General features: G+C 46.7%; 1 protein-coding gene across 5 annotated transcripts in view; it reads left to right on the top strand.

Annotated features, from left to right (window-relative positions):
• rictorb (RPTOR independent companion of MTOR, complex 2b) overlaps positions 1-15,179 on the top strand; it is a 46,881-nt gene that overhangs the window by 27,314 nt on the left and 4,388 nt on the right. For 2 of the 5 annotated variants that reach the window (XM_031578482.1, XM_031578481.1), the window contains 14 exons: positions 1-116; positions 595-671; positions 962-1,040; positions 1,932-2,041; positions 2,196-2,283; positions 2,738-2,830; positions 3,362-3,468; positions 3,804-4,147; positions 5,639-6,722; positions 9,545-9,625; positions 11,559-11,736; positions 11,984-12,068; positions 12,416-12,628; positions 14,166-14,321. The exon at positions 1-116 is cut by the window's left edge and continues 49 nt beyond it. In XM_031578482.1, coding sequence (XP_031434342.1) covers positions 1-116; positions 595-671; positions 962-1,040; positions 1,932-2,041; positions 2,196-2,283; positions 2,738-2,830; positions 3,362-3,468; positions 3,804-4,147; positions 5,639-6,722; positions 9,545-9,625; positions 11,559-11,736; positions 11,984-12,068; positions 12,416-12,628; positions 14,166-14,321 — 2,811 coding nt within the window. The remainder of the gene's footprint in view (positions 117-594; positions 672-961; positions 1,041-1,931; positions 2,042-2,195; positions 2,284-2,737; positions 2,831-3,361; positions 3,469-3,803; positions 4,148-5,638; positions 6,723-9,544; positions 9,626-11,558; positions 11,737-11,983; positions 12,069-12,415; positions 12,629-14,165; positions 14,322-15,179) is intronic. The other 3 variants (XM_031578486.1, XM_031578484.1, XM_031578485.1) reach the window with 2 other exon arrangements.

The raw sequence follows: 15,179 nt of genomic DNA, 5'->3' as shown, positions 1-15,179 counted from the left end.
ACGTGGAGTTCTTCAGCAACTGGGGCATCGAGCTGCTGGTCACGCAGCTGCACGACCGCAACAAGGCCATCTCCATAGAGGCGCTGGACATCCTGGACGAGGCCTGCGAGGACAAGGTGGGCAGACTGATTGATGATAGTAATATTATAATTGTAATTCTGTAGAATCACATCAAACACAGGCTTTGTAGAATGTAATCTTAGGTTCAACATTCTAGATATTCTAGGTCATATTTCTATTACATCATATTACATCATGCTGGAATGACTTTTTGTCGTCTTGTCACTTTGCAGCTGTCTAAATTATTATAATATAATTTAGCCCTCTAATGTAGTTAACACAGGAAGGGTTAGCTGTTTCCACAGAGTAAAATTTGATGTGGTCATTAGTAACTTCATCAGTCGTCTGATCATTCAGTCATGTGATCATTTGCCTTTCCACTGCGGGCTGTTGCTTCCTCGCTCTGCTGTGTCATTTACTGTGTCACGTCTGCTAACGTTGTCCTGTGTGTCATAGGTTCCCTTTTGTGAGTGAATTTGCACGGATCTTGATCCGTGAAAACTAATTAAGTTTGCGTGGGCTTGTTTTTTTTAGGCAAATCTACATGCACTTATTCAGATGAAACCAGCACTTACCCACCTGGGAGACAAGGGTGTATTGCTGCTTTTACGGTCAGTGTAACAACAGACATGGCACATTAACGAAACTTTACGGATTTGTTGCGTAAACAAGAATACATTGGACCATGGGTCAATCAACAACAGACATTACGATAAGAATAAAAAAACAGTTCAACAACATTTACTGATTTGTTTGGTAAACAATTGTGCATTTCAATTCCAAAGACTTAGAGTATAAGAAGATATTAAACCTAGCTTAAGTTCTAACCATCCAAAGTTCTGCTTAGCCTGTAGGTCTTCCTGAAGCACTAACCTTTAACCTTTGCATGTCCCATGTCTAGGTTCCTGTCTATCCCAAAGGGCTTCTCATACCTCAACGAGAGGGGTTACGTGACAAAGCAGCTAGACAAATGGCACAAGGTATGTGACCTGAAGTACAGACTCTCGACCTGACAACGCTTTTAATCACATTTTGAACATTTCAATCCATTCGGTGCTTATGCAGCTGCAGTGGATGTTTCGCTGCTGTTCATGAAGTGCAGTAAGCCCAAAAAAGAGAAACAGGAAAGGAGAAGGAGCTGGGTGTAGAGATGTATGGGGTGCTGTGTGTGTGTAGAGATGTGTGTGTAGAGATGTGTGTGTAGAGATGTGTGTGTAGAGATGTGTGTGTAGAGATGTGTGTGTGTGTGTGTAGAGATGTGTGTGTGTGTGTAGAGATGTATGTGTAGTGATGTGTGTGTAGAGATGTGTGTGTGTGTAGAGATGTATGTGTAGAGATGTGTGTGTGTGTGTGTGTGTAGAGATGTATGTGTGTGTTTAGAGATGTGTGTTTAGAGATGTGTGTTTAGAGATGTGTGTGTAGAGATGTATGTGTAGTGATGTGTGTGTAGAGATGTGTGTGTAGTGATGTGTGTGTAGAGATGTATGTGTGTGTAGTGATGTGTGTGTGTGTAGAGATGTATGGGGTGCTGTATGTGTGGGGAAGAGTGGTGATCTTCTGAAAGAACTGTCTCGTTAATGCAGCGTCAGGTCTCAGAGCTTGAAGATTAAAGTGGTTGATTGTTTTACGCTGGCCGTATTGGTGCATTAGCAACAACTCGTTAAATGGAATGACATCAAAATGCTCCACTGTATCATCCTTAAGGCCAGTAGGGTCCATTAGCTTGCCTCTGATGGTTAGATGTGTGTGAGTGCGTGTGTGAGTGCGTAGCTGTGTGGCAGTAGGATTAGAGATTGCGAAGTGTATCTCATCACGGCGTGGGAGTTGGGAGGCGTGGTGACTGACTATACAGAGTTCCTATCTTCTCACAGGAGTACAATCTGAAATACGTCGACCTGATCGAAGAACAGTTGAACGAAGCTCTCACTACCTACCGCAAACCAGTTGACGGAGACAACTACGTACGACGCAGCAACCAAAGGTCCGGCCCCGAGACGACGTCGTCCTCCTCACCTCACTCACCACACTAGTTTTATTTGATACTGTCACTCACAGCCAGAACTGCACTGCACTAGACTTATCGACTTAAAGCTGTGCTACGTTTTTTTTTTAATCATTTGTTTATCTGTTGACAGGTTACAGAGGCCAAATGTTTATCTGCCAGTGCACTTGTATGGGCAGCTCGTCCACGATAAGACAGGCTGCCACCTATTGGAAACCCAGGTAATCGCCACAACAGCACAAAGTACAATGACAGCTGAAATAGTATACTTATGGTGTGTCTCAAGTTCAATCCCAAATGTTAGACAAGCTTTATTTTTAGAATTTACTTTAACCTTCATGTTAAAAAAGAAGCAATTTTGCATTAATGAAACAAATTGTGATTCATCACAAACTTTGTGACTGTCTGGGGCCACTTTATGAGGAATCGTTAAATTAATTAAACTTGAAAAAAGATCATTTTGGGGTTTTCTCTGCTGTTAAACATAGTGGCCCTGGAGACAACACAAGGTTTAAAACAACCACAAATAACAAACCCAAATTCAGAAGATTGATGGATGTCCACTCTCTTTCCCTCCCTCCCTCCATCCCTCATTTGTTTCTCTCTCTCTCTCTCTCTCTCTCTCTCTCTCTCTCTCTCTCTCTCTCTCTCCATCTATATATATCTGGCTGTCAGAATGTGGTTCCTGACCTAAGCTACACTGTGCGCTCCCCTGTGCTGGACAAATGGGAAGGCATCAAGCAGTTAAAGGCAGCTCTCTGGGCTCTGGTCAGTGTTGTTTACGGCACATTCAATTCATTTATTTACCCTCAATTATTTTTCTATTTATTTTATGAAAAAAATTAAATTCCAAAAAAGAATTTCATCAGATGAAAAAGATTTCCTCAGTAAGTGTTCTTTTGTGGGAAGTGTGCTCACTACGGTGACTGTGCGTGTGTGTGTGTCGTATGTAATCTTCTAGTTGAGTCAACGGTGGCCCGTGGTTATGGGGGCGTGCTGTTCAAACACATGGAAAAACACATGGTCCTTCACACACACACACACACACACACACACACACACACACACACACACACACACACACACACACACACGCACGCGCGCGCGGCGGTCGTTATTTCACTGTAGTTGTTCCTTTTTTCAGTTGACCTCCTGTATATTTGTACATTGCTAGGGTTAGGCCCATGGTTGTCTGTAAACACAAGCAAACTTCCTTTTTCTCATTTTCCTTTCTTGGAAAAGTTCTGGAACCATTTTGGCCACGGGCCAGGCCAGTAACGTTGTTATTTGAATCCGCAGGGTAACATAGGCTCGTCCAACTGGGGCCTGAACCTGCTACAGGAGGAGAATGTCATCCCAGACATAGTGGCTCTGGCTCAGCACTGTGAGGTCTTATCCATCCGAGGGTGAGTCATCCTCAAGGCTTTTAACCCTCTTTCACCCCCCCCAGAAGGCACCATGCTTCCCGTACAAACTCAGCTTACAGACAGTAAGATCAGTAAGGTTCGTGCTGACAAGGCCCCATGACTCGCCGAGACTTTACTTTGACTCATGTTTACCCTCCATCTGGGTTGAAGAGAATTGTGGAAGAATTTCGTAAGAATTTCGTTTTGCCCCGGGGTAGACCGCTGCCGGAATTTCCCACCATGTTTAGTTACGTATTTTACCCCACCCTCCACCCCTAACCCTCCACCCCTCCAAACATCCTATTAAACTGTCTCCTCCTTTCCCCCCACCGCAGGACGTGTCTGTACGTGCTGGGCCTCATCTCCAAGACCAAGCAGGGCTGTGAGCTGCTGAAGCAGCAGGGCTGGGACGCGGTGCGGCACAGCCGCCGGCAGCCGTGGCCCGTGGTTCCCGACGAGGTGGAGCAGCACCTCCAGCAGCAGCAGTACCAGCAGCACCTCCAGCAGCAGCAGCAGCAGCAGCAGCAGCAGCAGCAGCAGCAGCAGCAGCAGCAGCAGCAGCACACCACGCCGGGGGGCCTGCCGGCCAGCCTCCTCTCCTCCGTGCCCAGCACCCTCAGCCTCAACTCTGAGTCCACCAGCTCACGGCACAACAGCGAGAGCGACTCCACGCAGCCCAGTGAGTCTGAGTCCTGTGAGCCTCCTTTCACACACACACACACACACACACACACACACACACACACACACTATGGGCAAGGGCCCGCAGAATAAGGTCCTGAGGGAGCCCACGGGGGAATGCGGTCGATTCCGGGGGTTTCTGGTTGAGTGCAACTCCAATCAGTTGATGCTTTAGAGTTCGACTGTTCTCTTATTTGTAATACAAGAAAAAAGCGAGAGAGAGTATTTTCTACTAAGAAGGGTGTTCGACCCTAGGAAGCACTCCCAGACCATTGCATGATTCCTCCAGCAATCTCAAAACCTTCAAACGTCACAGACGAGTAAACACCAAAGTGTTTCTTCCTTGAATTTGAAGCTTTGGCTTGTCTTATACGTGAGTCATCCATCTCCGTGTTAAGCCTGTTAACGCATTAATTATGGATTGATAACGCGGCAAGCTCCTCGATAAAAAGGCTTCTTCCCCTATCTTAGCTTTCATGGCCTGGTCTGCAGAGCCATGGTTGTGAAATGGAGATAGATGCTGTGGGGTTGGCAGCTTGGGGAAGCATTTTGGAACCACGCCTTGGATGAGAAGTTTTAAGAAGAGACATCTCCGATAAGAACACTGCTTGTGCTTGTCCTTTGACTAAAAGATTTATCCGACCGGGTCAGGCCTTAGTCTTACTAATCTTATTCAGGCAGACTGAAACAAACCAAAAATATGTGTGAAACATCTTTAAACCTGTTCACAGTCATTACTCTGGTGTTTACTGGTGTTATGCTCAATGTTGTTTATATACCACTACCATCTTGTTTTTATTTTCTTTCTTTTAACTTTTTAAAGCAACAGTATACAGACATTTATTTTACTTTCAGGCATGTTTTAATAGGCAAATTGTTTTTGAATGGTATATGGACATGATAAACACACTTGTCATTTCCTGATTTGTGCAGCTCAACAACTTTTCGTCGCACATTGTCACTGTGTCCTTGGGTCTTTCCCATAGTGATGAGTGACTATTGGAATTTGGCCTGTGTGTCACTCATATTTATACCCCAGTGAAACAGGAAGTCATGGTTGACCACTTAAGAGTTTCTAATCAAACAGGTGAACTTAAAAATGTAAAACATGTTTGGAAATATATTTCAGTTAGATTTTAATTAGAAGATGTTCTAGGGGTGCCAATCATTGTGGCACACATGTTTTGGGGAAATGTTTCATGTCAACAGTTTTTTTTTTCTCTTTCAATAATTTTACTTCAATGAAAAGGTAAGATTTTTGTGAATATTTTGAGTGAAAGACCAAGAGGATAAACAGCAAAGACATATATTTTTTTAAAGCCTGTTTTGCTCATATTCACTAAGGGTGCTAATAATTGTGGAGGGCACTGTATGTGAAACACCTAAGGCTCTCATTCGAAAGGTGCTACACAAATAAATGTATTTATTATTATAATTATTATTAATTATTATTGTAGTATGAACAATGTGTGTGTGTGTGTGACTGCAGGCATGTATATTCTGGATGATGACAAGCTGGACTGCTCTGATCTGCCGGAGGACCAGCCCCTGTACATGCGTCCCAAGCTGCTCAAGGACCGCAGCCCCTTCACCATCCTGGCCTCCAGCCGCTTCGTGCGCAACCGCTTCCTCATCTCCCTGTCGGGGAAGAAGCTGCGCAGCACCAGCGACCCCAAGGGCGGCGGCCTGTCCAAGACCCAGTCGGAGCCCAAGCTGGGCGGCCTGCGACGCAACCGCACCGTCACCGAGCCCTCGGTGTACTCGCCAGGCGGCGGCGACGTGTTCAGTCCCATCTTCCCTCTGCCAGACGGGCAGATGCTGCCGTGCTGCCCCACCGTGAGCCTGGAGACGTCTTTCGTTGGCATCAAGACCAGCGAGAACCAGGGGAGCACGCCCAGCATCAGCGAGCTAGAGATGCGGCTGCCGAAGTCCAGCAGCGGTGGAGCGGTCGAGGCGGGGGTGACGGCAACGCCGATGCAGTCGGTGAGGGAGCAGACGAGCCGGGAGAGGCTGGCAGGGGGGGACGGGCCGACGGGCGGGGGGGTGCAGTTCAAGAGCCGCAGCCAGAGCTTCAACACGGACACAACCACCAGCGGCATCAGCTCCATGAGCTCCAGCCCGTCGCGGGAGACGGTGGGCGGCCCCGAGTACCCCGGCAGCGGCTGCACCACGTCCTCGTCGGCGGCCGACACGGACTGCGCCAGCCTGGCCACGGTGGTGAGCGCGCAGACGCTGCAGGCGCTCACGCCGCAGTCCAACCACCTGTCGCTCTCCAAGTCCAGCTCGGTGCTGCTGGCGCCGCCGGGCTCCTCGCACACGCTTCCGCGCCGCGCCCAGTCGCTCAAGTCGCCCTCGGTGCCCTCCATCGCCAGCCTGACGGACTGCAGCAGCTTCGTGTACACCAGCCAGCGGGACGCCCTGGGCTACGCCACGCTCAAGCGGCTGCAGCAGCAGCGCCTCCACGCCTCGCTCTCCCACAGCGAGGCGCTCGCCTCCCCCGCCAAGGACGTGCTCTTCACCGACACCATCACCATGAAGACGGGCAGCCTGGACTCCAGGCTCACTCCGCGCAGGTGAACGGCTTCCTGTACTCACATTCACTCCTTTTCTTACACACACACACAACCACACACACACACTGACACACACACACACACACACACACACACACACACACACACCCACACCCACACCCACACAAATACACACACATTCACACACCACACAAATACACACACACTGACACACACACACCCACACATTCACACACCACACACACACACACACATTCACACACCACTCACACACACACATTCACACACCACACACACACACACACCAAACACACACACACTTACTTACACACACCCTCCACCATCCCTCCTGCCATGTGTTGCCTCATAAGTTGACTTTCGGTTCTCTTTTACACACGCCAGTGACGGTTTTGGGCTAGTCAGCTCATTCTGTCTGTGCCCACCATGCTTATTGAGTAACATGTACAAGGGTTATATACGCTTTTAGAGCCAAAAAATACACATTTGCTGTCTGCTTTGAGTTTGGGCACCCATGGTAGTCTTGCCATACCAGATTATTGTCATAGCCAATGGAAACTGAATGAATTTAAAGTCGTTGGAAAACTTGGATTCTGACAGGGGGGGCCCACCTGCAGCATTAGCAGTCGTTGGTTATATATACATTATAGCACACCTGCAGCATTAGCAGTCGTTGTATATATACATTATAGCACACCTGCAGCATTAGCAGTCGTTGTGTATATATACATTATAGCACACATGCAGCATTAGCAGTCGTTGTGTATATACATTATAGCACACCTGCAGCATTAGCAGTCGTTGTGTATATATACATTATAGCACACCTGCAGCATTAGCAGTCGTTGTGTATATACATTATAGCACACCGGCAGCATTAGCAGTCGTTGTGTATATATACATTATAGCACACCTGCAGCATTAGCAGTTCCCACTGGCAAAAGCGTAACGTTGGTGTAAACATGTGCATGCTGGGATATTGAGTGCTGCTGCGAAGGTGTTGGGCAAAGAGTAGGTCAAGATCCGGTATTTAGCAGCGACTTAAAAGGGCATTCAGCACCGGATGAGAATAGAGCGCGGAAAAAGCAACGCCAACCACCACAGGCGCCCAAGGGGTAGTGTTGCGTGTTTGGTCCATATCAGCATCGCATCAGACCGCACCAACAGTTAGAGTTTGTTTGGTGTCCCGTGGTGAGATATTAGCGCCAGTCTGCCCATCAGCATCGCATCAGACCGCACCAACAGTTAGAGTTTGTTTGGCGTCCCGTGGTGAGGTATTAGCGCCAGTCTGTGGTACAGTGTGTCTCGTCCAGTGGATGTGGCAGGTCAGTTGTGTGCCTTTTTCACAGGAATATTAGACAACAGTCTACAAGTGGCCCTTTCCACCGAACTAATGTCGGACTGCATCAGATGATTTCAGGGTAACTGGCAAGGAAGTGGTTAATGGTTGCGGGCTGCTGTTCTCATGTGAACGAATAGGAAGTCATCTTTATCTCTTCACCAGAAGTGCTTATTATGAGTGCCATGCACAGCAGAAGTGCTTAATATGAGAGCCATGCACACAGCAGAAGTGAAGTAAGACCGTTCCGATTAGAGCGATGCCAATTCTCAGATGAAGAGATTGCCGGAGCTGCGGTTTGTTAGGCACTTGCTGTCAGGCATCACCTTGACTAGTGCTTAACTTGCACTTCAGCACTTACATTCCTGCACTTCTTTTTCTTTCTATGTCGTTTTTCTATTTCTTATGTAAAGTAGTATTTATTGTTACACCAGGTTTTTATTGCTCTTAGCTTGACTGTTCTCTCCCTTGTACGTCGCTTTGGACAAACCACACAGACACTAGCATTCTCTGGAGCTGAGGTAGCTGCACTGCAAAAATTCAGCTTTTAAGAGGAAAAAAAGTAATACAATGGGGGATATATTACTTAAAATAAGCAAAATTATCTGCCAACAGAACAGGAAAATTTGACTTAAAACTAGTGTGGCCAGACTAAAAACAAGTACATTTGTCTCGATTCTGACTTTGACAAAGAAGTTTTGTACTTGTCAGTGGTGATCACACTAGTTTCAAGCATTAACTTGCTCAGAACCAGTAATAAAATCTCAGTAACAAGTTATAATACCATATTAAGATTAGTAAGGACTTGAAACGCTTGAAGCAAGTGAAATGCTGACGTGTGATTTGTGCTGTGCATGTAACCACAATCCAGTGCTATCTCAGCATCTGAGACGTGCGGCGTCTGAGACGAGAGACGAGAGCCGCCCGGGCGTCTCTCAGAAAAAACACTTCTCCTTCTGGCCCTCTTGGTTAACAGGAGTTGTGTTGTTACGGCAACTGTTTCATGTCTTGATTTCTCAGCTTTGGCTGCTTGCTGGCATTTGTAATCACTGTATTTAGGAAAGCTACTGGCCTTCTCTACACCACAGGGAGACAAAATTCCCTCCGGTCATACACAGACGCAACAAACACACCCCATTGTTGTTTTGGGAACTGAGGACACTTGTAGACCTAAACATAACTCCTGCTATTCCAAATTTAGTCGTATGCGAATACAATGACAATAAAGGCTTTTCTATTGTATTCCAACCAAGAGAGCCAGTGTGGTGGTGCTGGGGCTACCCCGGCATATATTACAAGAGCTTCACACAAAATGACGCAAGTTGTGCAATCAACCTCAACTTCCTTTTCTTCTGGGTCCAGAGCTTCGGCCTGTTTGCAACTCATTTAGTCACCCCATACTGAAATGCACCCCCCCCTAACTCAGTGGTTCCCAAACTCACTGATACGGCTTGGTCTAACTGGTGTGAGAATAACGTGACGTGTGTTTCTGGTGGTCCCTCAGGTACACAAAAAAGCGCTTCAGCTGCCTGGGCCAAGGCTCGTCTGGGGCCCACCGCAGGCAGCCCCGAATGCTCCTCCCACGGTGCGTGGACCGTCCCGGAGGGGCGACAACTCGCTTCTCCACTTCTGTCTCTCTCTCTCTCTCTCTCTCTCTCTCTCTCTCGCTCACATTTAGTCTTTACCTCCGTGTCTCTTTCTCTCTCTCTCTCTCTCTCTCTCTCTCACATTCACTCTCTACCTCCGTGTCTCTCTCTCTATCTCTCTCTCTCTCTCTCTCTCACATTCACTCTATACTTCTGTGTCTCTATCTCTATCTCTCTCCATCTCTCTCTCTCACATTCACTCTTTACCTCTGTGTCTCTATCTCTCTCTCTCTCTCATTCACTCTTTACCTCCGTGTTCATCCGGACAGACCCCAATCTTCCCAGCTGACCCCACCACAGTGAAAGCTTTGCATTGGCCCTGTGATCGTCTCGCTTAGACCAACCCGATCTTTTTCTTTCCCCCTCTCCCCAGTTCCCACCTTCATTGAGTGTGCCTTGCCCCACCCATGCAGTTTTTCAGTTCCATTTTGATTTTGCCCATCCATGTTTGCTCGCTCATCCTCAACTCTTCCTACAAATCCCAGAGGCCTTTGTGCTGCAGCCTCTGCATCCTTTATGAGAATCCTCCCCGATGCTGGTTTGGTTGTAGTTGTTGTCTCTTGTACCCGTTGATCTGTGCTGCCTGGAGGTAAAATCACACCTCTGAGTCTTTCCTTCTTTCCCTGACCAGTGCCTGTAGAATCAAATGGCAAAACTCACTGATAACAAGAATGATAGTGATTCCCTAACTCAGTGGTTCCCAAACTCACTGATAACAAGAATGATAGTGATTCCCTAACTCAGTGGTTCCCAAACTTTTGATGGCAGGACCCCCCCTCCCCTTTTCACAATGAGGGAAAACAGTATCATATAAGTACAAAGTAGGCTATAAACTCATCCCCAAATAGGTTAGCTAGAGGCTATATAAGTACAAAGTAGACTATAAACTCATCCCCAAATAGGTTAGCTAGAGGCTATATAAGCACAGAGTAGGCTCTAAACTCATCCCCAAGTAGGTTAGTTAGAGGCTATATAAGTTCAAAATAGACTATAAACTCATCCCCAAGTAGGTTAGCTAGAGGCTACTGTGCTGTAAGAGCACTGTCATACTTAATTTGATTTGCCATACTCAGCTGGTTGGTTAGGGTTCTCTTTCTGTTTTGTTTCCCTCAATCAATCCACGCCCCCTCCTTCCTGTAACTCCACGCTCGCCCTAGGGGTCCGGCCCCATACTTTGGGAACCACTGCCCTAACTAAACAGTACATGTCCCTGCTGCTGATGTTCTGTTCCTGAATGATTTGTATGCACAAGCCTTATGCGTGGTGATTTCCCATGTTAGTAATCAGGTGAGCCTGTGAATGTCTGTCTGGCCTGTAGAGACCTCTGACTGAACCCTTGTCCCTGACCTCTGGAACATATCTGGTGAATCATTCCTTCTTTTATCTCCCTGTACTTTCTCATCCTTTGTCAGGGTGTGTGGATGTTTGTATTTCTTGCCATGAACTAACTGCAAGGGCATTTGTGCCAAGAAAGAAATGATACGTGTTGATTACCCATGAATTTGACCATGAACAATCTATTTTTGTCTTTACTTCTCCCCCTTTCTCTCTCTCTCTCTCTCTATATCTCCATCTCTTTCTCCCTCTCTCTCTCTTTCTCCCTCTCTCTCTCTCCCCCCTCTCTCTTTCTCCCCCCTCTCTCTCTTTCTCCCTCTCTCTCCCTCTCTCTCTCTCCCTCTCTCTCTTCCCCCCCCACTCTCTCTTTCACCTCCTCTGTATATATTCTATTTCTGTTTCTCTTGCCCTCTGACTCTCTCTCTCCCTTTCTCTCTCTTTCCCTTCTGTTTCCTGTCCATGTACACTCATGACACGAGTGTCTTTGTGCTGACATCGTGCGTGTGTGTGTGTGTGTGTGTGTGTGTGTGTGTGTAGGTTCCTGAAGGCCCTGAGTTTTGCGTCTCTGGATAAGGAGGACCTTCTCAGCCCCATCAGTCAGACCACGCTCCAGCGCTCCTCCTCCGTGCGCTCCATGGTGTCCAGCGCCACCTACGGGAGCTCCGACGACTACATCGGCCTGGCACTGCCCGTGGACCTCAACAACATGTTCCAGGTGCCCACAGCTTCGCCTCAAAACTCACTAGCTGGTCTTGCCATCGAAACATCGCCCTTCTCTTAAAAGTCACTAGATGGTCTTGCCATGGAAATATCTCCCTTGTCTTAAAAGTCACTAGCTGGTCTTGCCATGGAAACATCACCCTTGTCTTAAAAATCTGGATGTCTCTCTGTCTGGACTTTAATAAATACATGGATTTACTTATATGGCGGATTCATTTATATGATGCGTGTCTTCTGTGCAGATCAAAGAGACGCCGTATTTCCAGAAGAGAACAAGCCCACCATCTGAGGACCGATCAGCCAAGTTTTTCGCTGGAGAATCTGATGGTAGAGAGAGATGTTTGTCTTGGAGCGTTTTTTAAGGGGGCGTAGTTTCTGCACAATCAGCCTGTGCCTTCTCCTCTGGTTTCCTGTTACACCCAATGATATAAGCATTCATCTGTATTGACATCTTTCGCTCTCTCGTATACTTCCCTCTTTCTCTGATGCTCGTATCTCATTTAATCCATTCATCTTCAACTCTCTCTCTCCTTCGCTCTCAAATGATTAACATGATTTTACGGCTCTTGATCTGGATCCACTTATGCCGGTTGGTTGTTGCTCTGGATTAGACTATATCTATGGTTGCGTTTCTACACATATATATTTCCATCTATGTTTTTCTTCTCTGTCAGGCTCCAGTGAAGGCTCTCGACATGCTGTGCTCCGGTCCCAGCTGAGCATCACGGAGCTCATGTCCGTGAGCCGGGCGGACCAGCAGCAGATGCTGGACCTGGAGGAGACAGGCCTGCAGGAGCACAGCGATGAGAACTGCCTCTACTGCGTGGGCCTGAAGGTGCTGGGCTGCAGCGCCAACAACTCCAGCTCCACCACCCCCAACCGGCCAGGTCAGTCACCATGCCAACGGGTGCGACCTCTGTCCGTGGCCGGGCCTGAGAGTCGGTCGCAGCGTGCAGCTGGCCAACTAAGTTGTTGCACAAAAAACGTCTCCATCACAGTCACAAGACTGCATGCACTGACCCACGTACCCGTTCACACACTGGTTAGTCACCGTCCTGTTTATGAAATCCAACTCATCGAGTTGTTTTGGTCAGTAAGTTATTTCAGTCACCACCACTGGCGACGTCATACCCAATACTGGTCAAACTGTGTACTAAATTGTTCCAACACATTTAACCTCAGTGTAAGTTAAGAACTTTAGTTTCCCTCTCAAGCAAAGCAGTTACATTCATGCCATCCTTGTCGGTGACTCCAAACCTCAAAGGTTAGTTCTGTAGTTAAGACTGCTATACCAACACACCCAACCATTCTGACTAGAACTGCCATTATACATATCTGCCAGTCACCGACTTACCCAAATGAGAGCATTACCTACTGCTACCTACTGCTACCTACTGGCAGTGAATACAGCTGTCAGTACACCCTCAAAAAAGATCTGAATGTGACATCACAATGTTTACATGTCTAGGCTTCCAGTTGTTGACATGTTTCATTGGGCACATTATAACAAATACAATTTTTATTAAACAGAAAGTCGTTACATTTCGCTGTTATCTTAAAATAAGGAGATCTGTATTAGCGCCTTTAGGCAGAGTAAACATACAGAAACACGTATACAGAAAACAATACAAGCGTGGTTATTAACGTAACAAAGAAAATGATCAGTGTCCTCAACGTAAAGTCCTTGGAAACAAATATTTAAAGTCCCAGCTGACCAAGTGTGTCGGCCTGCTTCCTCGATGGTAATCAAGAAAGAATCAAGAACAATCCCGTGTGTAACCGTAATTCCAAACGTAATCCAAGAAAAAAACAATCCTCTTTTAAACTCAAAAATAGCAATGCATTGCCGTGTAAAACACCGGAACAAAAAGAAATACCGCTCTTCTCACCAGATCCCGAGTTGAATTAACTCCTCCGTACTCCTGTAATCATTTAACCTGCTTTGTGATCGGTCCTTAGAATGCAGTGGGTGGAATATTCAATAAACATATACATAAACAAAAGCTTGTGACTACAAAACTGGCGTTTGGCTGTCTAAGTTGTATTTCATTTTAAACTCAGTTTGCCGCCACTTCTCTATTCAACACACCACCACTCTGAGAAAAACAAACCTCCCCCTTTTGTGCATTCACCTGCCTCCGTACAACCCCGGAGCGTACCTATTTAAAGTACATAGCATCCTTATGTATAGGCCTTGGTGATCGCTACTCATACCATTATTATTGTACTCATATCATATGGCCAGACTGAATTTATGTCCAGCATTCATATGAAAGGTACCTGAGAGCCTATAACTGACGTATCAGTACCTATGACGAGACACCTAGTTTATGTGAACATCACAACATATTGCACCTTTGGCTAATGACAGATAGCAGCTAAGCTATTTCCTATTTCCTGGGCCCCCCCCAAACCCCTCCATAGAATTTCCTGATGTGCCATACTCGGAGTGGTGCCCAACGCCCGTCCACAGCCAGCTGGAGGTGATGCCCCAGTCCAAGTTCTCGGGCGTGTCTGGCTGCAGTGACGCGGTGTCCCAGGGCTCGGCAGGGAGCACCCGGAGCACAGAGCTGGTGCTAGGTAAGAGGGGACACCCTCCCGCTCTCCTGTTCTCTAGCCTCTCATTCCTGCCTGTGGGGTCATGAGGTCACGGGCCAGTGAGCTCCCTGACTAGCACCGTAACTACCTGCTCTATACCTACTCAAACAAGCTAGTCACCACCCCTTAACTACCTGCTCTATACCTACTCAAACAAGCTAGTCACCACCCCTTAACTACCTGCTCTATACCTACTCAAACAAGCTAGTCACCACCCCTTAACTACCTGCTCTATACCTACTCAAACAAGCTAGTCACCACCGCTATGCTGCATCAGCAGGAGAAACGATACCCAAAGCTCAGCCCCAACATTAGAGAGGTATTTCAAGTCTAGTTCCAGTTTTGTCTGTGCTCCCTCTCTTCGCAGAAGTCCCAAGTGCAGCATTACTTCTGATATAATCATCCTATATTTCATCCACACTGTATTCCCTGTATTTGGCCCATAGCCTTCAGCATGTTCTGTATTGTGTTATGCCATTTGGGATACTGAAGGCAACAGACACATCTGCAGAACATGCTAATCAAATCAAATCAAACTTTATTTATAGGGCGCATTTCATACCATTCAACACTTGTATGAGACACAGATTTTCCAGAGGGTTGAAAAACCATATCATGTAAGTGCAAACATATTATAAACGATGTGATGTTTATCACTGGGTGTTTAACCTTCCAAAGAAGTTCAACAATTCTTAGATTTGCATGGTTAAAATAATTGATGTCTTGTTATGTTATGTTATGTTATGTTATTGGTTATAGCATGCATATCGGAGGCTGTAGCATACATATCGTAAATGGAAAGACCAGGCTAGTTATGTGGATTTGCGTATTTCGACAAGG

The sequence above is a fragment of the Clupea harengus genome, chromosome 12 (genome assembly GCF_900700415.2).
Source record: "Clupea harengus chromosome 12, Ch_v2.0.2, whole genome shotgun sequence".
Classification (NCBI taxonomy): Eukaryota; Metazoa; Chordata; class Actinopteri; order Clupeiformes; family Clupeidae; genus Clupea; species Clupea harengus.
The sequence above is the reverse complement of the archived record's forward strand: the minus strand, read 5'-3'. Positions and strand labels throughout refer to the sequence as shown.